This window comes from Camelus bactrianus, chromosome 7, assembly GCF_048773025.1.
Source record: "Camelus bactrianus isolate YW-2024 breed Bactrian camel chromosome 7, ASM4877302v1, whole genome shotgun sequence".
Taxonomy (NCBI): Eukaryota; Metazoa; Chordata; class Mammalia; order Artiodactyla; family Camelidae; genus Camelus; species Camelus bactrianus.
In genome coordinates this window covers 17,007,099-17,033,019 of record NC_133545.1, presented here as the reverse complement: position 1 = coordinate 17,033,019, position 25,921 = coordinate 17,007,099, and the positions used below count along the sequence as shown (strand labels likewise).

Genomic DNA, 25,921 nt, shown 5'->3' with positions numbered 1-25,921 from the left:
GCTAACTGTGTAATGTATAGATTGCATTGCTACATACAGACTAAAGAACAAAAGTTATGCTGCCTGGGAAGAAAAATTAAAACTATGATTATAGAGAAAATTTAAAGAATTTCTTATCATATGACTTATGCAGTTCTGAGTCAGATAGGAACAGATTTGGGGGTTTTTTTGTTTGTTTTTTTAACGTAATGAATCTCCCTTAATAATGTATTTGGACTTTTCATACAATCACTTACGTTGGCCTGTGATTAAAATCCTGGCCTCTAGTTGGAAGCTCACTGTTTGAACCCAGGTGTTTTGCTACCAGCCCAGCCTGTACAGGCTTTGTGATAAAAAGGATAATGCCTTTGTGTCTGTCTGTTAGACAGGGAACCTGAGTAGGGGTAAAACTGCCTGTAGCAGAATGGTGCCTGCACTTCAATTCCTAGATCTTTTGCCCTGCATCACCTTGGTAGCTCTAATGTAATACTACTGTGGGAATGTAAAATGATGCACCAATTTTGGAAAACAGCCTGGCATATTCTCAAAAAGTTAGCGTTACCATGTAACCCAGCAGTTCCACTCCTAGGCGTATATACTGAAGAGAAATGAAAACATACATCCACACAAAAATTTCTACATGAGTGATCATTAACGTTATTATTCATAATAGCCAAAAAATGGAAACAACCCAAATGTCCATCAAGTGATGAACAGATGAACAAAATAGAATAGATCCGTGATATATCCAGTGAAATACTGTTTGTTAATCAAAGAATTACTGCTGCATGCACAGACGTGGGTTAACCTCGAACCCATGTTAAGTAAAAGAAGCCAGTCACAAAGATGACATTGTTTGAGTCCCCTTATATGAACACCCAGAATAGGGAAATCTATAGAGACGGAAAACAGATTAGTGGTTATCTAGGGCTGGATTTGGGGATAAACAGAAAGTCTAATGGTTACGGATACTTTTGAGGTGATAAAAATGTTCTAAATTAATTGTGGTTTGATTTTGTGACACTGACTAAACTAAAAACCATTGAACTGCACATGTTAAATGAGTAAATTGTATGGTACATGAATTCTCTCTCAATAAAGCTATTTTTATAAATACCCATGACTGAGCCCCACGCATGACCAATTAAATCAATTTTGGCAGGTAGCTTTTGGCATCAGGTATTTTGTTTAACCTTCCCTAGTTAAGCTTGTACTGTACAGCCAGAGTTATAGCTAGTGGTTTAGACTAACTACCAAGATCCTTCTCAGTGCCAGAGCACCATGAATCCATAAATCTAGTGGTTTGTGCCTGTTGCGTTGAACAAGGTGATTTAAAAGCACAGACTGAAGAGCTGGTGAGCACCCCACAGTCCACCTTAATAATGGGCATGATTAATTTCTTTGGCTGCCATCTCTGAATAGAAACCCAGAAACTCAAATTGCCCTGCAACCAAATAGAGATAGAGAGGGAGAGAGAGGGAGAAGGAGAGAGAGGGAGAGAGAGGGAGAGGGAAGGAGGGAGAGGGAGGGGGGGGGAGGGGGGAGAGAGAGAGATTGTTCTAAGTCCCAGGCAGAACCCAGGAAAAGAGAAGTTGCTGATATTTCACACATACTCACCTTGATTGCAAAGGACACGCTAAGGACCCTCCCTGATTTATTCCCAGTTCTGCCTCTGCACCGAGCTGTGGACCGCTCAGCCTCATCTCGCCCCTCGAGAGCACTGCGAGTTTCTAGCTCATGGATGAACAGTGGGCAAAGAAAGCAAATGAAAAATCCTTGATTGTGATCATTGAAGGAGGAGCCACATTTCTAAAGAGGAGCAATTACTCGTTAAATGTGAAAAATAGCTACTCAGATCATAGTGTGTGATGAAAACCATTGAAGGATAGACTCAGTGATGAGTTTTAGCAGTTTCTAGGAGAAAAAAAATAATATCGTAATCAAGATAACTGGACGATTTTATTTCTTCCTATTTATGAGAGTTTAGCCAAGAGCATTTTAGAAAAACAATTTTTGAAAACTTGATTAAAAAACCCATCAGAATGGTACCACCTCCATTATTTTTGACACAGACAAATTAGACAGGTTTTGAAAGTGTTGGAAGATTGAGCAGTTGTAAAAAGCAGAAGTGATAGATGGAAGTGTCATTGTCCCATCTCATAAGAATCTGTCGGTATTATTAGGAATCTAGGTAGGTGACCTGACTCTTTTATAACCTTCATCAGTTTAAGCTCTGACAGATAATAGCTAAGTGATCTTTACTGGTCACCTTAACATGTCTCAGTTTCTTTACCTATACAGCAGAACTAATTTATCTCATGCCAAAGAATGTAATTTCCAGTTGCATTGAATATGGTCAGACATCTTACTAGGTCTTGATTAGGTCAAGGTCTGGCACAGAAAACAGAAACTGCTGCAAGTATTCCCTTAAATTACTTCAAGTGAGAATTAAACGTAGAGAATTGGTTATCCAGGTGAATGAGGATCTGAGCATCAAGCAGGAGACCTTAAGATAACCACAGGTTAACAACAGGAAGTAGCCACTACCTCCCTTTAGCTGAAGTGCCAAAGGGAGGAGGCATTTACTGTAGCACAAAGACACCTAAAGGCATTTGGGGCATGGTTGGAGCTAGAACCAAAAAGAAGATGTGTCGGTCACTGGAGACATCACCCAGGGCAGAGAGGGAGGGAGAGAAATGGAAATGGCTTGGCATCTCCTTTCTTCTTAGCCGTCAGTTTCCTGCCAGGGCCTCCCCTTGTCAGTTTCCAGCTGAGAAGGTGGAAAACAGCTTCCTGGAGTTGGCCCCTGCCTCCCCCAGCATAGAGCAGAGCAGAGCAAAGGTGAGGAATGGATCTTTGGGCAAACAGGCCTAGGACTTTTAGAGTTCACCCCTTTTTTATTCTGTATCCATTAAAACTTGGTACTTCTGCTTGATAAAAGCATTCTACTGCTCTCCCCAGCAGGGGTGAGTCAGTCTCATCTGTCATTGAATTCATCTCAAGTCTCGAATCTCTGCAGCCCTCCGTCCGTGTCAAGTGGTGACCTCTGAACTAAAACGGAAAATTAATACTACCAGCTCTCATGTAAAACAGCAGGGGAAATAGCACCTCATACCCATTAAGATGGTTACTATTAAAAAATTAAAATTAAAAATAGAAAATAGCAAATTTTGATGAGGATGTGGAGAAGTTAGAACCCTTGTGCATTGCTGATGGGAATGTAAAATGGTGCAGCCCCTCTGGAAAACAGTTTGGCAGTCCCTGAAAAAGGTAAACATAGAATTACTATATGATCCAACAATTCCACTTCTCTGTGTGTGCCCAGAAGAACTGAAAGCAGAGATTCAAACAGATCCTTCGGCACCAGTGTTCGTAGAAGCATTATTCACAATAGCCAAAAGGTGGAAACAGTCCAAATGTCCATCAGCAGATGAAAGGATAAACAATATGTGATATATACACACAATGAAATATGCAGCCTTAAAAAAGAATGAAATTCTGATAGACTACGATGTGGCTAAACTTTGAAAACATGCTAAGTGAAATAAACCAGACACAAAAGGAAATTTTGATTCCACTTACATGAGGTATCAAGAATAGACAAATTCATAGACACAAACTGGAATAGTGGTTACCAGGGACTGGGAGGAGGAACTCTGACGACAGAGTTTCTATTTGGGAAGATGGAAAAGTTCTGGAAAGAGTGATGTTTGTTGCACAACATTGTGAATATACTCAATGCCGTTAAACTGTACACCTAGAAATGGTTAAAATAGTAAGTTTTATCTCAAGTATATTTTGCCACAAAAAAAATAGTAAGGGAAGTAGAAAACAAAAAGAAACAGTTGATGAATATATGCAAAAAATGCCAAGCTGTTGCAGTCCCCATTTCTGTAACTGGTCACATTTCTCTTACTGGTCACATTCATCACTTCCTTCTTCTGCCATCCGTCCCATGTTGCCCTTGCCCTCTGCCTGCACCTCAGCTGCTCAGAGTGTTTTACCTGTTTTTGTTGAAGCTGAGCTTGTTCCTGGAAAAACTGAGTTCTTGACAGTTCTGCCTTGATTAGACTGCTGTGTTTTTTTCCCATTACTGTTACTGTGAACCTGGAAATACCCAAAGGGGTTCCAGTGAATCGGACATAGTTCTCTCTGCCTTTGTTGCATAGAAGCAACTCACTTTGCTCTCGGCAATTGAGGTGAGTCATTCCAGGCATGAAAGTGACCCCCTTCTCCGCCTGTTGGTTCAGTTGTGTGAGAAGCCCCAAATAGCCACATGGCAGTCTCTCCTACCCCATGTAATTCGGTCATTGGTGTATTTTCTGGTGGAAGCGGTCCTTCCTGAGTACCTACAGACCAGTTTAGCCCAAACTTGTGGGAGCAAAACCTCCGTGAATGGTTTTAATAATGAGAAGAGGGAACCATTACTACTTCTAATCCTTGGTTCCCAGACCCAAATTTTCTTGTTATTATTAAAATGTAATAATAAAACCGCTATGGATTGGCTCTGGGTCAGAGTACTCCAGCACTCATGCCTTGTAAGTGTTGTATCCCAGCTGGACCAAAGCTGAATCCTGCGTAGTCCATTTCACCCTCTGCTCCCTCTGTCAGCCCCGCTCCTTCTGGGGTTTGGATGTGCAGCAAAAGAGGGCAATTTTGGGAGAGTGGGCCCTGCCTTACTTCTTTTGCTGTAAAATAAGTTTCTTGGCCAGCAACATTGTTGAATAGGATATCATGATTGCAAAAAGGACCTTGAGTAAATCTCCTGACTGTTAGAAACATTTCGGGCCAAGAAAGCAATCCATACTGAGCATGGGTACAGCACTGCCCCCTCCAAGATGCAAGGAGTCTACTCCGTCTGCTGCTTCACTTGAGCCAGTCCGTGTCCTTGCCCTGTGCTGGATTATAGGGGACTTCCCTTTGGGCAGTGTTTCCCGGCTCTTGGGGCAGTTGTCTTACAGCAGGTCAACAATGGTCGAAGACTGGGGGGGTGAGGCAGAGTCTGAGTGTATGTTATGTGGTCAAATACAACCAGATCCACAAATCAATCTTTTTTTTTTTTTTTAATGGAGGTACTGGGAATTGAACCCAGGACCTTGTGCATGCTAAGCGTGTGCTCTACCGCTCTACTGCTCTACTATATCCAACCCCACCCCCAATCAATCATTTTGAAACTAGTTGTGATGTTTCTTTCGTAAGTGAATTTAGTCTGCTGAAAGCGCAGATTTTTTTTCCTTCCTAAGATTTCAGGGAGTAACAGAATTATTTAAAGACTAAATGGAGACAATCTTTGGCGTCTTTCGCAAAATTCTTTGAAATGAATTCTTGTCAGATTGACTTCTTTAAAGATTATAATTGTGCAGTAAGATTAAGTTAAACAGGTTTTACATTCTTGGCAAAATTCTCTGAAGTGAATTCTTGTCAGATCAAGCTCTTTAACGATTATAATTGTATGGTAAAATTAAGCTTCACAGGTTTAATACTCTCAGTTTCTTGGGCCTCTGCGTGAGCACGTTGGCCTACTGATGGTAAAGTGACTTCTCACGTAGGGTTCAGTACCTGAGACGCACAGCTTTTGAGTTCTGGCTTCTGTTCCTGGGTGTGTCAGCTAATCTTTGGGTCATGATTGAATGCCTCTTACTTCACCTTCTTCAGATAATGAGTTTCCTACTGCCCACTTCACACAAACCTGTAATACCTTCAATAAACAATGTGTTTTCATTATAAGCAGAAGATGAAGACTAAGTAAAAATTCAGGTCTAGAAAGAGGAAACAGTACTGACCCAGATGCTGGCAGGTAGTCATTCTGACAGTGAGGTCTCTGCCATGAACACTGACCACATCTTTTTTTCTTTTTTTTCTTCTTTTTTTTTTTTTTTTTTAAAGTAGAGGTGCTGAGGATTGAACCCAGGACCTTGTGCATGCTAAGCATGAGCTCTACCACTGAGCTATTACCTCCCCTCCCCTCTTACTGTGTCTTGAGTAAGCCTGGAACCCCGGTCCAAACCAGCCTTAAAGTAACCAACCATCACTTCCAGTTTGGCTCAAGTAACTGTAATACCCACGTCCTCCAATTTTGCAGGCTGAGACTCTTGATGTGTCCATTTGAAAGTTTTTCTGATTTGTGGTAGGGTTTTCAGTTTTTTCTTTTCAATGAAAAAGTGAACATGTTCTTTGGAGAAAGTCTAAAAAATACAGAGAAGCACGAAACATGATCCAGTCACACAATTAACATTTTGGTATAGAGATATCTGATCATTTTTCAGTTCATATAGATATATAATTATGTTCTTTTTAAATATCATATGATGCATACAGTTTTATAGCAGCTTATTTTTACTCAGCTAAAATGGCTAAAAATAAACTATACCAAACATTTTTCTTTGGTACCAGATGTTTTCTACTATATAATTTCTAACGCCTGCATAGTTTTCCATAGTGTGGATATGCCATAATTCATTTAATAAGTTAGAGGGTTGAGGAAAAAATCCGTAATTGTGCAGCTAAAGCCATCCCCTTAAGGTTAGTGTAACACATAAAAACCGTCCACCAAACTCTCTGACACACACGAATCCTCGAAGGAATGATTTTTATGTGTGAAATGGTTATAGCTGTCAATCATTTATTCCCGAAGTCACAGTTCCGGTGCTCTCTCCAGGTTGTTAGGGGGTGATTATGGATTCCTGTCAAATGAGATGTCTACTATGTATTCAACATGAGGCAGTTTGTATTTTTCTCAGTCTGTTGCTCTCCTGTCGGAGGAGGTTAAGCAGATCTCAGTGAGCCGAAGGGGAGTGGGATAGGCATCTAGCTGGCAGCACACGGCAGACCTGCCCAGGGCCCAGAGATCCGCGCATAAGCAGATTAGACTGTTACATAAATACAGTTGTCTTGATTGTCATATTCCACCCAGGGTTACACCTACATGCATAAAAATGGCTCCAAGCCTGGTTTTCAAAGCCATTCGCTTCCCTTGTTGCTTTTTAACCACGCAGCTCAGAGGCATTTTCTGTTATATCTATCAAAGATGATTAAGGGGCTGGGAAAGTTGATATATAAGGACAGATTAAGAAAACTAAATATTTACAACCTTACAGAGTGACAGCCAAGGGGAAGATCTTACAACTGTCTGCTGGGCTCGAATGATGGAGGAGATACTGTTTTGCTTTCCCCGGTAACTCAATTTTAGGGAGAGCTAAATTCACAGGAAGTTTTCTGAGGGTGACATCACTTATGCTAATTAGATAATTGTGTCAGTTGAAATTACATTTCGCTGCTAGTAGCAGAAACTTGGAATTGCAGTGGCTTAAACAAATGAGGTTTCATTTTCTCTCCTATAGCGTGAAGTTCAAAAATGTGTTGTCTGAGGCCACATGGCAGTTGTGTGATGTCATCAGTGCCCCCAGACCCTCCTGGCTCCTTTATCCTCAGCTTTCTCTTCATCCTTAAGGTCACCTGGTATCTGTCTGAAGCAGAGCTACTGCAGCCTCACTTACCATGGCTGCTTTCCAGAAAGGGGGAGACAGAAAACGTCCCTGCCAACTACAACTGCTTGAAAGAACTTTCTCGGAAGCCCACTTCCTGATTCTAACTTATATCTCCCTGACCGCCACATCTGAAAGAGGGGCTGGGAAATTGAGCAGCATTTTTGGTTTGGTTTATTTTTGTTTTGAAGCTGGGTACATTGTTTACCACAGCAACATCAAGGTCCTTTTACTGAGGAGGCGTGAGACCATGGATACCGGGTAGGCAACTGGTGGTTTCGGTCACAGTGATTTACCTCTTGAAGACTCTGAGAAGTCTGGACCCTTGAGACAGAGTAACGTTTGCTATGATGTTCCAGGCTTCCATTTGTAAAACTAGCCCTTGAGATCTAACTTACGTACTTCTGATCACTCATCTATTTCATTTATTCATCATAGCATACCCTGGGTTGATGCTGAATAAACCAGCCATCTCAACAGACCTAAGAATAATAATAACCACAACTTACTAGCTTTCACCAAATTCTGTGCCCTGTGTTATGCACGTAACACCACCTGAATAATCTGCTTTAAAATCCACGAGGGGGTGGAATGGGAAGTAGAGATGAATAAATGAAATAAAGCAGTGAGTTGCTAATAATTGAAGCTGAGCAGCGGATACCTGGGAGTTTATTATTTATACTCTTCTCTCTACTTTTGTAATAATTGAAATTTTCCCAGTGAAGTTTTTAAATCACTTCACCTTCTACTTATGTTATTTCATATACGAGGTCAGTACTATAACCCATAGCTAACAGTGCTCTGGGCAGTTGAGCAGCGTCACACAGCCACTGAGTGGCAGACTGAGGAGTCAGACCCGGGTTGGTCTGACTTAGCAGCCTGTGCGCTAACCCTTAGCATACAAAGAAAACATGCTTCCCAGACGAGGAGACTGAAACTGGTTAGAAATGCAGACTTTTCGGTCCCACCCAAGACCTTTATTAACAAGACCCCCCGAGTAAGGATTGTATGCACATCCAAGGTTCCTGTGCTCTGACTGACCACTGCACTGTTACTGACTCTGTAACCCCAACTTTCCCGACTCAGTCAATCAGTTAGGCCCTTCCCTAAAAAATGTTACCCTCTGTTGAAATAAAAAGCCTTATCATAAGCCACTGCTTGGTAGCATTTAATAATAATTTAATAAGCATTTAGTTCATAGCAGTCACTTCTTTCAACATCCAGCGTCTGCTGTAGCGCTGGGCACTAAATGCCTAGGTGTCAGTTACACATCCGTCTGGCTGTATGTCAACTGTTAATAATCACTGCTAATTGAAACTTTATAATTTGGTTTGTTCTATTTAAATAAAGCCCTTGCCTTCTATTCACTTAAGGTGCTGTGAGTTTTAAAAGCTTTGAGACTTACAGAGAACCTACAGGTACCTGTTCTAGCCTCCGGCAGCATCAGCTCTGCTTACCCACCTGGGTGTAACTTTCCAGAAAAGGTGTGATTTTTCTCCCTAACACTGTCAGTCGTCTTGTATCATTTCAGCCTTGTGTTTGAAAGGAAAAAAGCTATGGGATTTAGGTGACCTAAGTCCCAGCCCTGCCAGTTGTGTGTCCTGTGGGCAAAACAGTCAACCTCCTGAGCCTCCGTTGCTTCATCTGTGCAGCGGCTGTGGCGTATAGTCTTGGGGGTCCCTTCCAACTTCATTCTTCTGTAACCCCACATAACTTGATTTTTCAACCCCCCGGAAACAAGAAAAACATTATGAAGATACCGGGCTTTTTGTGAAATCCACCTGATTATATTTTTCCTGCCAGGAAAAGGATCCCACATTGATTTTTACTAGTTTCTCTGTCCAAATAATGAATACCTTCATGCTTTATAGCTTACTTGCCTCCGATCCTTTTTAGGACAAGTGAATGAATGAATGAATGAGTGAGGCTTGTCATCCATCTCAACTATAATCTGCTTTCTTAAAGAGGCTGGGCCCTCTTTGCTTTTGAATGTTTTAGAACATTTTCTAGGTGCCAGGTTAACTTGGTTGTTTTATAGATTACAATAACCTTCCAACCATGTGTATCGGTAACACCCTAAGCTGTTCTTCAACTCCCACAGCAGAAGAGGCAAGGGAAAAGCCTATTTTAAAAGAACAGACATGGAAGCCACCCCTGAGAACCGCCCTTGTAAAGGTCAGGTCCACACTGGTTCCTGTTGAAGGTACAAGAATCAGAGTCACTTCGTCCTGCTTCCAGAACTTTCTCCTACCAGAGTAATTTTAAGTGTGTGTATATATATGATAATTTTCTCACAAAATTAAACCTAGGAGAAACAGCCTGCTGAAATACCATGATTATAACAACCATTTTGCTAGACATGTGTTAGAAAGTCTTGTCCAGCCCTGTCTTTTCCATGCTGGATGTAAAGTGTGTTTCTGACTTGTTTTGCAGGGCAGCCTTTGGCAAGGAATCAGAAGTTCTTATTGGGAACCTGGGTGATAAATTAATCCCTCCACAAGACATCCTCCGTGACGTCAGCGACCTCAAAGCCTTGGCCAACATGCATGAAAGCTTGGAATGGTTAGCAGGTCGAACGAAGTCGGCTTTCTCCAATCTTTCTACATCCCAGAGTGAGTACCTTGCAGGATGGTTCTTGTAGGGACAGCTGAGGAACTCAACTGAGTACTTTCATTTGAAATGTGAGTGTGTACACATGTCATCTTATGGGATGTGTTCGTGTTGTCAGGAGGTCGGTGCAGGAATTCTGCTGGTGCTGAACCTCTGGTATTTTGTGATTCTGCAAAGGGAAGTCATTTCCGCTTCCCTGTGTAGGGCGCAGGAAACCAAAAACGGTCTGTGTTAACATAGCTTGATATTAAACCTTAGAAACACAAAACCTTGTAAGGTTGAACCACCATGTCTCAAGAACATAAAGCAATACACTTTGTCCTCCTTACAACTTCTCAAGGGTAGAAACTGTCTCAGAGCTCAAAGCTGAGCATGCAGTCATTGTTTTCATTTTAATTGATAGGAAATGAATGAAAAAGTATCTAAAAAGAGAATAAAAGAAGTGATTATGGTGCTAGAAAATAGAGACTGAGAGAAATTATTCTGGAAAAGAGATGGATGAAAGATGGTTTCATTATACATTTCAAGGAAATTAAGGAATAGGGTATGAAGTCAAAATGGGAACCCTCTTTCTATCAGATTAGTGACTCAGAAAATAATTTGAAAACTTGAGGATATACACACTTTATTCAGTAACCATAACATAAATACTTTTTAAAAAGTGCTAGTTCAGAAGTGTTAAGCAGTTAAAATAAAGGCAAATAAAGAAAAAATGATACGAAGAAGGAATAAAGGAGATGGCAGATTGAATGCTTGAATGGAGAGACAGAAAACAGGGTGGAAAAAAGCAAAATAACAGCAAGAACATGAAAGAAATTATATTTGCTCTGAACTTAGTATCAGAGTTAACTGTTAGAAGATTATTAGAAGGAAAATGCTTATCATTTGGACCATGAACTTCAGAGTAAGTTAATTTTTATCACTGTCTTTTGAAAAGTTATTATTACTTAAACCATGATTTCCAGCCCAGAGAAGGAAGAGATGTGGATGAAATTCACTGGAGTAAATCATTGCCTGAAACACAGGCCCCATGGACAGAGTCTAGGAGTCCTTGGCATGCACATGACTTACAGGCCGGTGCTGATCACATGGCTGTCCTGGAGGTCGGCAGAGGGTGAGGAAAATGGATGGAAGGAGGAGGCAGCTGAGATCACATACTCTGCTTTAGAATTCTTCTTAAAATACTACTTTGTATTTATGCTTTTATATTTACACTTTTTATTGATTAAAATATTACTTTTAGCTGACAGTAAAATTATGCATGTTTGTTCTTAGAAATGTATTCACTTACTAAGGAGAGCGGGGCGCAGTACGGCGTCTGAGCAGGCTCTGCCGACGTAGGCATCCTTGGAAGGTCTTCCACTGGATAATCCTGTCATGTCAGGGGACCTGTCACAAGTAGTAACTGAAATTAGTCATCTTATCTCCCAGACTCACCCCACTCCACCCAAAAAAACAAAAAACAAAACAAACCAGAAACCGCTGACTTTCCCTTTTGCTAGCTGCAGAAGAACAGCTGTTGTCCTGGTTTTCTTTGACTCTTGCGAATGTCGGGTTGCTTGGGTCGGCTTATTAGTGGTGATTGCAAGGAGTCCTTTTGTTTGGTGGGCCATCAAAGTCTAACCCTGAGTGATGCAGTCTTATTGCTAGCAGCACAGTATTCCACATTTCTGTTCTAGCCCTTCTGAAAGGGTTCCACAAGGCCAGAGAGGACACACTCTCTATAGCAAGTCACGGGGAGAGTCACACAGGCTCCCCTGGCTTCAGCTGTTTTCCAGAAGAGAAGGATGCTCGCTGAGCTACGCTCAACTTTGTAATCTCACAATTTACCTGTTGTGTTGATGTCACTGAGAGTCCCCAGTACAGGTAATGTCCAATTCATGTCTTCCATCCTCCCTGTTATTCTGACAAAGACCTCTTGTACCACTCCTGTTAATACTTTGTCTCATGTGCTCAGATCCATTTTATAATATAAGTTGTACCCTTTCAGTTCCTTTCAGGGTGATTATTCTACCCAGTGAGTGATTTAAGTAGCTGTCAGCATTTGCCAGTCAGCGCCAAACCCAAGTGCACTGTAATCGCTGCTTGTGCTGCCTTTGTTAAAACAAAGCAGCGAGCGAACCTGGTTTATTCTGCTAACAACAAGCCTCGCTCACCCACACTCACCTAATCTTTGAATTCGTAGGAGAGAGGCCCATTGATGTTTATAATTTGAACAAAGCAGGGAATTCTCTGATAATGGGTTACTTTGATTGTTCCATGTCAGTGTGACTTTAGAAAGGGAAGAAGGGACAGCTGTCTATTATTCTTTTGAAAAGTGAACCAAATGATGACCTCAGCAGAAGTGGTTCCAAGTCTGGAGACTAGATAACGCGAAGAAAACGCCAGCCCTTTGTCTAGCCCTCGTAGATGGTCAGGAGGAGAGAAAGTCAAGGAAAGAAGAGTAGAAGTTTATTTTCTGTGCACATCCTTTTAACTACTTGATATGATAAATGCTGAGCTTTATTATATTAAGAAGCTATTCATGGAATGGAATGGAGGAGGCTGGCAGACAATTGTTTTCATAGTAGAATATCTGTTCGGATATTACATTAGGATTCTCCTCTTCCTGAAATATTTTTCAACTTACTGAAGAGAGTATTGCATTTTCATGGCAGAGCGTGGCTAGTCATTTGTTGAGGAGATAAGATTTGACCATTTTTTCAAAGATAGTTTTTCCGTCTCTTTTAGTGTTGGCCTAAACATCGCTCTGTCTTCTTTACACTAAAAAAGTATCCTCACCTCATGCTTGCACCAAAGGCACAGCTCTTACTTCGGGCTACCTGAATCCATGGTTCCTGCTTCATTCCTGCTGGTGTTCCCCTGCTCAGTCTTCCTTAACCTATTCTACTTAAGATTCTTTCTGTTGAAAGTCACAGCCCAGTGAAAGGAAAAAGAATGCATTGATTTATAGAAGTAGTAAATCAGAAGACTTCAGGTGTGGCTGGATCCAGAGGTTCATGGGATAACGTCACGTCACAAACATGTTTACAAACCTGCTCACTCTCTCTCCCTTTCCCTGTTTCTTGGTGTATGCTCTTTATTGCAGTCCATCTCAGATAAGAGCTTTTCATAGGGCCACATCCTTGGCCATCAACAGCCACAAGATTATTTCATCTCAGACAAAAAGAGGATTTTTGTCTCCCAAAACAGTCCCAGAGAAGACTTGGAATAATCTAGCTTGACCTCCTCTCATGGGTCTCTCAGATTCCTTTAGTATACACCTTGTTTTCTGACTCTTGACCCCCACCTGCAACTTAGTCTCTCACTCCCTCTTCTAGAATCTCTTTATGTTCAGTTTTAACAAATATGCTTTCAGTACAAGGAAGTTGAGCAGAATTATATTTAGCACTGGGCATTCGGGATCTAGGTTTACACCTATTTTCCCCCATTGATCACAATTTCAGCCTTGTAGTAAAGGCACAGAATAATATCTGTCCTCTGTAGTATTTGCTATGTGTAAGAATCCTAAGTAAAAACTCTGAGAGTAACTGTTACGGTGAAGGAAATTTTCAGCAAAATGTGACCTACATAAAAATTGTTAGAGTGTATTCATTTGAAACACTAATGATTTTCTTTTGTGTTTTATCTTTTTGTTTTCAAGATGTGTTGCTTTTAAAAATAGACTACAGAGAATTCGAAGGGGACTCCAGGGCTTATTTTGTCTGCATTGCTTCCTCAGAGGGGCCCTCCTCTCTGTCTTGGATTCTGTAAAAAATCTCCAGGATTAGAGAATCTAAAACTTCCTTGATTATATATTCTGCTCTTTAAGTAACCTTACCATCAAGGAAGTCAATATCTTTTTATTAAAGTTCTTTTGCTTCAATCTAAACTTCTTTCTTCTGTCTTACGCTTCAGTAATGTTGAATATTTTTTCAATAAAATACTTTAATGTATCTGAAAACAGTTCTTTGGCCCCTACCTGCCCATCTCTGGATATTAAAGACTAGGCCCAAAGGTCCCAGTCTCTGAGTCCTTGGCAACCAGATCTAATAGAATTAGGAGCCCAGATCAGGCCCAAGTTCACTGACACTCTCTTGGATGGTGGTTTGACTGTTAGCCTTTGTGAATGTGACCCATGTTGTAAGTTCCTTTGACACCAGGCTTTCTCACCTCTGGCTTACTGAGTTCTCATTACTGAAGTTCCTGCTGTGCCCACATGCATGGATAATAAAAAAGTCATAAAAAGTCATATCATAACCTTTTTTTAGCTTGAGAAGTCACAGGGTTTAACATCTAATTTCCAGGCCAAATAAATTTCATAATTTAGGTTCCTGGAATTGGTTCAGGAATCATAGTATTAGTTATGCACTTATTTATATACTTATTTTTATTGTGGTAAGAAATAGGCAACATCAAATATGCCGTCTTAACCAATTTTAAGTGTATGGTACAATAGAGTAGTGTTAATTATGTATTTATTACGATGCAACAGATCTCTAGAACTTTTTCATCTCTCATAACTAAAACTGTACCCACTGAACAAAAATCCTTATTTCTCCCACCCCACCCCCAACTCCTGGTAACTGCTTCCTACTTTCTGTTTCTATGAGTTTGACTATTTTAGATGCTCTCATACAAGTGGAATCATGCAGTATTTGTCTTTTTGTGACTGGCTCATTTCACTTAGCCTGTCTTCAAAATTTATTCATATTACAGCATATGACCAGATTTCCTTCTTTTTTAAGGCTGAGTAATATTCTTTTGTGTGGATATACCACATCTTCTTTATCCAGGCATCTTTCGGACATTTAGATTGCTTCCACCTCTTTGCTGTTGTGCATAATGCTGCAGTGACATGTAAGTGTGCGAATTATACTTCTTTCTTAAAGTAGAACTGTTGCTAGGGATCTTAGAAATCATCTGGTCCAACTCAAGTTACTTTGCACATGAAGTTAACATTAAGGGTTCAGAATGGTCACTCTGCATGTCTCTACCTGAACTGGATGGGAACAAGTCCTCACATTGCCTGTTTAATTTTCTCTCTACTGCATCGTTGTCTTGACCAAGATTAGGTACTGGCAGGTTAAGTACCATCTTGACCAGTACCAAGGTTAAGTACTGGCAGTACATAGCAGCTCCATGCATACCATATTCCTACTAAACTATCCAGGAAAGTCATCTTATTATTTTTTTAATCAAAGCACTTTAATGCCTACAGTTAACTTGTGATCATTTTTGATCTTCCTTGTCTTGTGTGTAACCAGACTTTTTGTGCTTTAAATATGCAGGATTATTGTACATCTCCCTTTTGAATTTCATCTTAGTTGAAAGAAAATATCTTACTAATTTTCACCCTCTTGATTTGTTCCACAAGTATTTTCTAAGTTAGAAACTTCACTTGTCTTGTTATCATGTCATAGAATATATTCTAGCTGCTGTACTGTTCTCTGCAGTAGCCACTAACCTTGTGTGTCTATTTAAATTTAAATTCATTAAAATTAGCTAAAATAGAAAATTCATTTGCTTAGTCATCCTAGCCACATTTCAAATGCTCAGTAGCCACTGTATTGGACAGTGTAGTTGTAGAACATTTTCATCATCACAGAACGTCCTGTTGGATAGTACTTAGGTCATCACCTAGGTCACTGTTGATAAAGGTCTTATTGATAAACTAATGCCCGTCCATATACTTAGCTTTTTGAAACAGACTTGAAATGTTCACATAGTTTTTTTATCAATAATAATAATTCAGTTGTTGATAAATAATTCAATTGTTTAGCCTCCTTATCCTCTGGCAGAGAAGTATATTTTAGGCCTAGCATTGTCCAGAAATTTTTCTATTGTTACTAAAGGGAAAAAAAGTTTAGTGATCAAGTACACTTGAGATTAGGTTAAAGAACATTAAATATAGTTCCTGCATACAGTGAAATTTTTAAAGTCTTTAATATGTTAATGGAGTAATTACAGCAATGCAGTGTTCCCCAAACTTATTTATCAATGGAATTCTCTCACCCCAGAGCATCTCACAAGACTTTTCTTGCATGGAAAACTTCTGGGAAACCCTTTCCTATATTTATATAATTTGTTCAGAATCTTTTATTTCTCCCGACATAGTCAGGCACAGGACAAGACACATGTTTCCCTGTGGCAGGACTGTAATTTCATATTATTGGCACATTTGCACACCATCAGATGACTTCTGTTGCAGTTTGGTTAGTTTATTATTCGATTTAATTATTTTGAGAAATGTTCACATCAACCAATATAAAATAACTGTAGCTTCCTTTTTTGCTTGTTTCCAACCTGGCTGCTGTCCAGTCATCACACTTTCCTCATGATGCTCAGATTCCAGCTACTAATGTAATTCCACACCTCAGTTCATGGATAAATGCTAATATGTCCACTGTGGGACTCCAGGGATTGATTTTTTTTTTTAAGAAAAATTTTAATTTAGAATACTTACAGAGTAAAGTTGCAAAGATAGGACAGAATTGTTGGGTTTCTTGTACCCGTTGTTTTCATCTTATATTTGTCACAACTAATGAACCAATGTTGATACATTATTATTGACTCAATTCTATACTTTATTCAGATTTCCTTAGTTTTTATCAAATGTCTTTTTTCTGTTCCAGGAGCCCATCTAGGATATCATAATACATTTAGTCATTGTCTCTTTATGCTCAGTTAGACTGTGACAGTTTCCTAGACTTCCCTTGTCTTTGATGACCTTGACAGTTTAGAGGAAGACTGGTCAGATATTTTGCAGAATGTCCTTCAATATGTTTGTCTAATCTCTTTTCATGATTAGACTGGGCTCATGAGTTTTGGGAAGGAAAACCACAAAGATAAACCATTCTCATCACATCATATTAAGGATAATTCCTACCAATATGAATTATCACTGGTCATGTTCTGGGATTGATTTTTATGCCTCCAACTCATGTAGTCCCCTCTAGACAGTTCCTTCTGAATTCTAGATCGACTTTCCACTTTATCACCACAAATTGCTTTTGTCTGTTTATCTTTCTAGTGACTATTTTTTTTTTTAACATGATGAAAGCATCTATTATAAGCCCAGTGTTTGGACAAGTTGAATAGCTGCTAAGAAAAAAAAATTGTTGCCCACCTTAAACAATTATGCAGTTGATAAAGATTATAATCTTGTGGGTCTAAAAGTCTCTATGTGGGAGGAACTGTTTTTTCTACCCTGAGCAATGCATTCTATTAGGGCCTGTACCCGCTTCTTAGTTGCCACAGTGCTGAACAATCCTTAATAAATGTATACAAGCATATTAATTCCAGAGAGAGCCATGCTGAGATGAAAAGAGTTATTTGAATTTTCTTCACTAAAAATAAAGTCTTATTTAAACCCATTTGCATTAGATTCTTCTGAAGTGCAATGTTGGCTCAAAACCCGTACACAAGTCCTTTTAGAGTACCAATTCTCAGAGTCAGCTGCACGTCAATTGTAATCAGTTGGGGAGTTTTTAAAATACTGCTGCTGGGCCCCACTCCCCGAGATTTTCATTTAATTGTTCCGAGGTGTGGCCTGGGCATCCCCAAACCATTAGACTCAGAGGTTGAGAACCACTGTTCTACAGGATTGGTTCTTAACCTTGGCTTATATTAGAATCATCTCCTGAGCTTTCCATCAGACTCTCCAGGGGAGATGCCCAGAATATCTTGCCTTTTAACATCTCCTCAGGCAATTTCAACAAATAGCCAAGGTGAAGAACCACTGATTTTTGAGCACCCCCTCCTAAATTCTTCTTTAATTTCCATAGCTCTTTATATTTGGGAAATGCTTTGGAGTTATTTTGCCAGTTCTAGCCTCAAAAGTTTGGGGTTAACATGACTTCCCATTTTACAGACAAGAACACCAGGCTCAGAGTGCTGTACTTCATTTCTGTACCAGAGTCAGACGACGACCCACTTCTGCTTAGCAGTTCCTAGTCAGCCAAACTGGCCCCAAGTCTGACTAAAAATAAAAACATTCCTCTTAACCTTTTTCAAGTCACCTAAATGAGAAGGGCGAGGAATCAGGGTCTCTTGTAACACAAAACGCTGCAGTTGCCAAACCGATTGAATGAAGGTGGAAGTCTTTTACAAGTCAATTATATCATTGAAAATAAAGAGGGACAAGGTCCGTGTGTCTGTACACCCAAATCCCTCAAATACATGGTTTTGTGGCAAACCAGGAGGGCTTTATGCATTTCCTACTAGGATTTAACATTTTCTAGAAGGTGGAATAGGAATTGAATATGAATCAAGCTCACGATCATCGGCTTTGTCAGCCTTAATGGCAAATGAAAGATAAAATGCAGACTCCCCCTCCCCTTGCTGTTTGTTTTTCTGCTTTGACACAAATGAGAATAAAAATGTCCCTTGCCAAGATCTCGTGGGACATTGTCCTGTTTCAGCTGTGCTTTTGTTAAACCATTAAGCCAGAGTTTTCCTGTCAGAATTTCATCTGATTATTTTTAATTAAAACTCCATGCATGGTAATTCCTCTCCTGCTTGGGTATTTACAAGTTCCAAATATTTGTAGACTGTTATCAGACAGCCCCTGCTCAGGAGTTGCTTAGTCTAACTCTATGTATTTCGTTTCTCTAATCGTCTTTCCGAGGTTGGGCTTTCTCTGCTGTTACCATTTTTTGGTCTTGTTAGTTGTCATTTTCTTAAACTGACTCTCATTCTGCGGTTTCACTCTTACCATTCTTTTTCCTCTCTTGCTGACGGCTTCCAAATTCATTGGCATTGCTTAGTTTCATGAGCATCCTGTTTACTGAGAAATTTACATTACCATAGGTATTATGCCTTGTTCATGAATTTTCCACCTACTATCCAATTCAGATTTTGTCTCCATCTTACCTAGTTGACACAGTTACTTTGTGTGAGCCTTTATCACTTCTTAAAATATTTGGAAGTGTCCAAATACACTTCCATGTTGTACCAATTTCAGAACTAATCATATGTATTGTAGGAATAAAAACACTAAATGATAATTTTATGCTGATTCAGTTTTGTTCATTTTTGGTCTCCATTGTTCTCTATTGTTACTTATAAAGTGATTGAAATTGATCTCAATGAAGAAAGAATTGTGTGGGGAAGTCCCTGTGCTTTGGGTGTTCACCTGATTGTTCTTAGAAATTTTCTGAGACCTGTGTTGTTACAAACAGTGGAGATGCTGGTAATTCTCTCACTTTATAAGGAAAAATATTTGGACTCCTCTAGCGCCCTCCTCGCACTGATGCACCATGTGCAGTATTACTGTTGATTATCACCCAAGCTTCAGGCTTACACGTGGGATTCCTGTGTTCCTTTGTCCTTAGCACATTTTAAGTACTGATACACAAGGGTTAGTCCACTTTTTAAGCATTTCTACTCTTACTGTTTTCCCTTTCTTCTCATTGAATACCCTCACATGGCTTCTAAGTCGTGAGCATTTTGCCTGTTTCTAAACATGGATGTTCTGTTAATTCATAGACTCTTTCCCATGCTTCTCCCTTAGTCTAGGAGGCATATAGTACACATTTGACTTTGAAGTCAAGCACACCTGGGGACAAATCAGGCAAGTTATTGTATCACTATAGGGAAATGATTTAGCTTTTCTGAACTAAGTAGGTCTCCTCACCTGTCAAGTAGATATAATGATGCAGACTCATTGGGTTGGTGTAACCATTACCTGAGGTGATGAACTTGGACTTCTTAGCCGTGCGTGGCACACAGTGGGAACACAACGTGGCGGTACCGCCAGACTGTATGACCCGTGTCACTGGGTCTCTCACTCACTGTTCTCCTTCCCCAGGACTAGTCTTCCCCTTCCTCCTGACCTTTCAGGCTTTTATTTAAAGTCTTGTGGTTTCTCTTAAAATTCTATTAACATCTGTCCTTTTTCTTCTTCCAAACTCTGAAAAGAGGGTTCGGATATCATTGAAAAACATTCCAGAACTAAATACAGTTCCTTCCTGTCAACCAGCTGGTCGTCTGTCGAGCTCATTGTCCCGTCCCGAGTACTGGTTAGAAAACAGCCCCCTGCCTCCCTCGGCAAGGAGGTGGCTGTTAGCCATGAAGCTCTCAAAGGCTGTTCTGTGCGTGCTGCTGTGTAATTTGGGGAGTTCTAAGTATCTACCCGTGAAGACTTACGTGGCTGTTTCTTTGAAAATGCCAGCATTTGTATCCAGAAGGGAAACATTTTATTAAAATATGGTAATACCAGGGATGGCTCAAGTGTGGTGGCTGGGAGCTTCCAGCTGAATGATTGTGTCATCAAATAAAACTCTACAATGGAAACAGGAAGAAGAAATAGAAATGAAAAATCTCTGTGGAAAGGGGGAGGCAGAAGAAGCTGGAAGACAAGAGAGGGCTTTGGAATGGCTGAAATGAACAGCCAGGCCAAGGAGATGGCAGAAGTGCAGGACTGCGGGTGCCTGGACTGGCATCCTGAGCTGGGGGAGGAGGGCTACTACTGGGGCAGCAGGACTCGAACAGGAAATCTGCGGGGACTGATTTGGCTGCCAAACAGAGAAAACCTCTTACAGTGGGAGCCAGTGAAAGATTGTACCTGGAGGCACTGATGGTGCTATTAAATCTAAGCTCTTGTCTAGAAAAGCCCTCGATAGCTGGGTGCTTTAAAACGTGAGATAAGCCCCCTCCCCAGTGTGAAGCTATGACTCCATGAGCTCCTCACTAGAAAAAGAATGTCTTTTAATTTCTTGACTCTTGAAACTAAATGTAGATAAACTCTAAATGCAGCAGGTGGGAGAGACAACTCCTGGCGGGGAGAGTAGGAAGAGGATTGGGGGCCGGCCTGGATTTAATGTAAGAAATCTCTGTCACTTTGTGAGATTGGATTTAGAAAAAGGTTCTAAGTGTAAACTGGATCTGCTTTTTCAGACAGCTTACTTATTAATCAGTAGTGCACAAAGACCATTTCCAGACTGCCAGCCCCAGGGAAGTGTAGCAAAGGGGCGGATATGTGCAAACGTGTGTGCCTGTGACAGTCCCAAAGGATGCCACGGTGACAGTAATGCCACTCCACGCTTTGATTGCATTTCTTCCTTTCAAGGACCTTTATAATCATTAATTCGTAATCCCTTATCCCCGCCTCAAGCTGGAGTTAACAAGCAAGCCTTTATTTTCTCAGTTTTACAAAACATGGTCATGAAACAGAAGGCTGGCCATTGGCCAAGGTCAAGATGAGATGGTGACAAAATCTAGACTGAACCTGGCTGTTCTCAGAGCACAGACCACAGGGTCTAAAAAAAGAACATAACCACCTGTTGCTAGTGTGCCTGAAACAGCAGACAGCGTGTCTCTGTTTCCCCACAGGGACAATGTTATTCTTCTGCTGTCTCCCAAAATCATAGCAGCAAGATGGGCGCCATGCTACATCCCTGAATGTGTCTATGAACAACATTGGATGCACTTTAAAAGGGGTGATCTTAAATATGAAAACGAATATATGTATGATCGAAACATTGTACTGTGCACCAGAAACTGACACATTGTAACTGCTTTTACTATAATTTTTAAAAACAAGTGAAAAATGAAAAAATAAAAGAGGTGATCTTGACCTTCACCCACTGTAAGAAGCTGAAGCTTTTAAAAATTGGAAATCCCCTGACCACCCCCTCCCCTACCAAGGATCTATTTTGAAACTAAATTTTGTAGTCATGTATTTAGGGAAAGGTTCTCTTTTACTTTTCTATCCTAAATTCAATACTGTGATTTATGCGCAGTGTTACAAACTAGACGATAAAAATGTAAAAGACCTCCCTCCTCCATCATGCGAGGTGCAAGAATGTGTCAGGTGTGGATCTCCAGGGCACAGTGCTGGTTGTGAATAGCAGTTAATTCTGTGTACTGTCATCTTTAAGTTCTGGTGGCTGAATCCTAGGTGGATTCGACTAGAGTTTTTAACTAACATCTTAATCCAATTTTTATGAAAGGAAGAATAATGAGGACTTTTCTTTAAGACTGATGAAAAAAACCTAAGTGTCTTTCCAGAAACCAAGAATATCTGATCAGATTCTTCAAGGAAGCAAAAATCCTGTAAATGTCAGAAAGATGTTACATGCTGGAAAACCCCTTTGGTCAAATTCATCTAAAGAAGGTACTGTTTGTAGGGGACTTTTCAGCAAGTCTGTCAAAAGCTTCTTGCTGCAGATAAAAATTCAATAACCTTTCACTGTGGATGTGCCACAATTATCACTCATTTAAAAACAGTCCCTCTAATAGAGTATTTTATCATGCTGGACAGTCTCCGCATTGTTCATTATTTGGTGTTTGCTAAGCTGATGGCGTTTCCACAGCACTTTTCTTATCTCTGCTTCTTCAGAATTGGATTTTATATTTCCGAACCAGTCAGATATGACAAGTCATTTTCTTCACTCTTGTCTTTTAAGAAACGCAAACTTGATTTCTTTTTTTTTCAACCATCACCACTTAAAGATTAAAGTTATTGGAAATGTCTGTATTAACTAGCATTGGGACATGCCGTGGAAGACTATTGCATTTTAATTGCAGTTGAGGCTTCCTCTCTTCCTTTTCGTTCTTTTTGTTTTCCAGTATGTGTGTATTCTGTATCTCTTCGGAACCTCATTCTTCTAAAACACACACCGTATGGCAAAGGGGAGGTATGATGAAGCCTGATGTTGTTGAAGACAAGGCATTAGCGGAATTATTATATTACTGAACCTCAGTAAAGGGGCTGATAAGCTGTGTAAGCGGGTCTCTGTATGTAAAGATTGTCTTTATAGGAGAAACTTACTGAAAGGAAAATGATAAAGTCATTAGCCTCACATCTGGAGGGGAAAATGCCAGTCCAAACAGTATCTCTTTCTATATATAGCTCATTATTGAGAATCTGAACAAAAAATTCAGCAACAAGTGAATGATTTTGAGAAGATGTGTATGCTTTATCCAGACTTTTTACCTGATCCATAACACATTCTTTTATTTATTTTTTAACATTTTTTATTGAGTTATAGTCATTTTACAATGTTGTGTCAAATTCCAGTGTAGAGCACAATTTTTCAGTTATACATGAACATACATATATTCATTGTCACATTTTTTTTTTTTTGCTGTGAGCTACCACAAAATCTTGTATGTATTTCCCTGTGCTATACAGTATAATCTTGTTTATCTATTCTGCACATGCCTGTCAGTATCTACAAATTCTGAACTCCCAGCCTGGGATTTCATAACGCATTCTTTTAGGTGTTTATGTGTTGTTCCAGGCTTTCTCTGGGCCACTCTAGTGGAGTGGTGTCACTTTCTAGTTAGGACCAGGTCTCTTCTCTGTAATAAGGAATCTCTGGGAGATGTAGGTGAGGCAGCCTGAACAAAAGATTAGAATAAGGTAGCCACATGTCCTGTCACTTTATTGGAAACTCTTTCCTTAGGCCTACTGAGGACCTGTCCGTTTACTCTGAAGGTGTCTCTTACACAATTTTTAGGGAAATACAGAGCTTCACTCAAGAACCAATGACAAGATTTTTGACCTTTTATGGTACAGGCTTTAAATAGTGGTGTCAGAATACTGAGAAAGATTGTGTAGAAAGTAATTCTCACCCAAATATTAATTTTAAGATTTGTGGGTTCTCATTGTAAGCATCAGAACAGAAATAATATCAGAGTCTTTTTTTTTCATACACTAATTATAAAGGCCATCCTTTTGAATTGGCTTTGTGAAGAAAAATATTTGCTCCAACTTGCCCCAGAGAGAGGTGCTCAGAACTTCTGTCCTGTCTGCTTCTAAAGGAGGGAATGTGATGAAAAATCCACCATCATATTATTTGTTTAAAGGTACCACAAGCCCAATTAACGCGTTTGCTCAAGCCAACAGCCTTTGGGCTTTTCACAGAAATCTTGGAAGTGTGCTGGAGATCCGCCCCCACAGAAGAGTTTTGCATATGCTGCTGGGTCTGCCTCACTCCAGGGAGCCGAGGCTGGGTCACTGACAGACAGATGGCTGCCACAAGTGCCACCGGTGGCCGGAAACTCCTCCCACCACCTCCTGTTCCCGCAAACAGGCAGAAATTTCTTCAACATAGTGCCCAGGCTTTCTTTCCCCTGACCCAGCCCTGCCCATGGAATATTGAGGCAAGGCCGACATCTAATGTTGCCATCCTGCCTTGTTTCTGTTCCTCAGCACCAGCATGATGCAACAGAGGAGCACGGGCTTGGCCTTGGACAAGGCACTTCTAACATCCTCGATGGTGTTGTCTGTATCCTAGATCCCTCACAGGACTGCTTCGAGGATCATGTCAACTACTGTATATGCAACACCTGATCCAGTGCCTAACGTACAGTAATCTCTCAATACATGTCAGGAAATGGTAGTTTTTCCTTCTGTTTCCCCTCCCTTTAAACTTGTTTCCTCATTCTTAGCCATCCTAAGAATGTTTCATTTCTGACTCTTTCATTCTACTGCCAAGATTTGCCCAGAGTGGTACTCAAAGTGAGATGCCAGAGTCTGCCTCCAGCTTTCCCCCCTCCTTCTATCCTTCCTGTTGAGAACCTGGCTATTCTGCTTGGAGGTTTAATTTCACCATCGAGGGCTCTTTGGTGTATTGCAGTTGAAATTCAACTTTGAGCATTTACGTTTAGCAGCCTTCCAAAATCCACGTGGCCTTTGAACTCAGGCACAGGGTCAGGGTGTGTTTATTAGGGGCCACAGTGAGTGAAACTTAAGGGTAAACCTCAGCTCTCATGAAATGACTTTCTTTGTAAACTTATTCTTCAGTGTATCAGCAGGATATGGAGATGAAGTAGTTGCTACACCTTGGTTTTAGTAAAACTAGAACAAAAACAGACTGTCCAACTCCAGAGCCCATGCTGGCTCTGAAGCTCTTGGGCCTTTTAGAAGCATCAAGGTATTTTGTCTGAGTTCAGCTGCATTCTCTTGTTCGTTAGGAATTAACTTGTAACATGTCTCATTGAGTTGACTGTTCACATGGACTTTTTTCAGTTAAATGTCTTACAGATTGTTTGATTTTTTTTTAAAGCAGAATAATTATAGACTGTTAAATGTCTGAGTAATCCTGAATATCTCTAGGAAGGTGAGCAGGATACTGACACTTCATTGATGCTGTATATAGTAGAATTTTAAAAATAAGAAATAAATACACATTAATTTAAAACACCTGCCCTAGCTTTAACATACTAAAATTTTATTAACTATAGTCTGTAGTATTCAATAAAATCCTGATGGCAAAGTATAACTTAGTCCAAAATAAGATTTTTCTTATAATGGTCTAAGGAGTTCAAGCCATTCTGATCTTTAGATTAAGAAGATAAGATTCTTAAGTGCTAATATGGCATTTTCTTTGTCTACTCTTGGGGTAATGGATTATTCCATGATTCTTTTGTATACCAGTCCTTTACTAAGGATCATTTCTTAAGGTTTCACTTACAACAGGAAGTCACAGAAAGGCTTCATTATCTTGGAGCTTCTGTTAGCCTCAGCAGAATCACTTGAAACCTTGAAACAGTTGAGAAAGGCATCCCAGTAATACACTTAGAAGGGCCAAGAAACAAGAAGAGTGAAAAGAGCTATTGAGCTTGAATTCATTAGGGGTCAGTTATCCATGTTGTGATTCACTTAATTTTCCACTTTCCACACTGAATTAGTCATGTGAATTAGTTAACCACCTGCCACCACTGCCAGACCGGCTAGCACTGCGACCCCTGCCCCTCATCGGTCCTCCGTCTTGGCTTAGACTGGGCGCCAGAGCACCAGGTAGAAACCACACCTCACCCAGGTGCGCTGGGCCTGCAGGAGGAGTGATTCACGTGGATACACACGTTGACAAGGCCAGTCTAATCATCTGAATCAGTAATAAAGCCAGTTCAAGGCG

At 40.3% G+C, this 25,921-nt stretch overlaps 1 protein-coding gene across 2 annotated transcripts in view; it reads left to right on the top strand.

Annotated features, from left to right (window-relative positions):
* EXOC4 (exocyst complex component 4) overlaps positions 1 to 25,921 on the top strand; it is a 698,015-nt gene that overhangs the window by 577,116 nt on the left and 94,978 nt on the right. For both annotated transcript variants that reach the window (XM_010947518.3, XM_074367038.1), the window contains one exon: positions 9,897 to 10,075. In XM_010947518.3, coding sequence (XP_010945820.1) covers positions 9,897 to 10,075 — 179 coding nt within the window. The remainder of the gene's footprint in view (positions 1 to 9,896; positions 10,076 to 25,921) is intronic.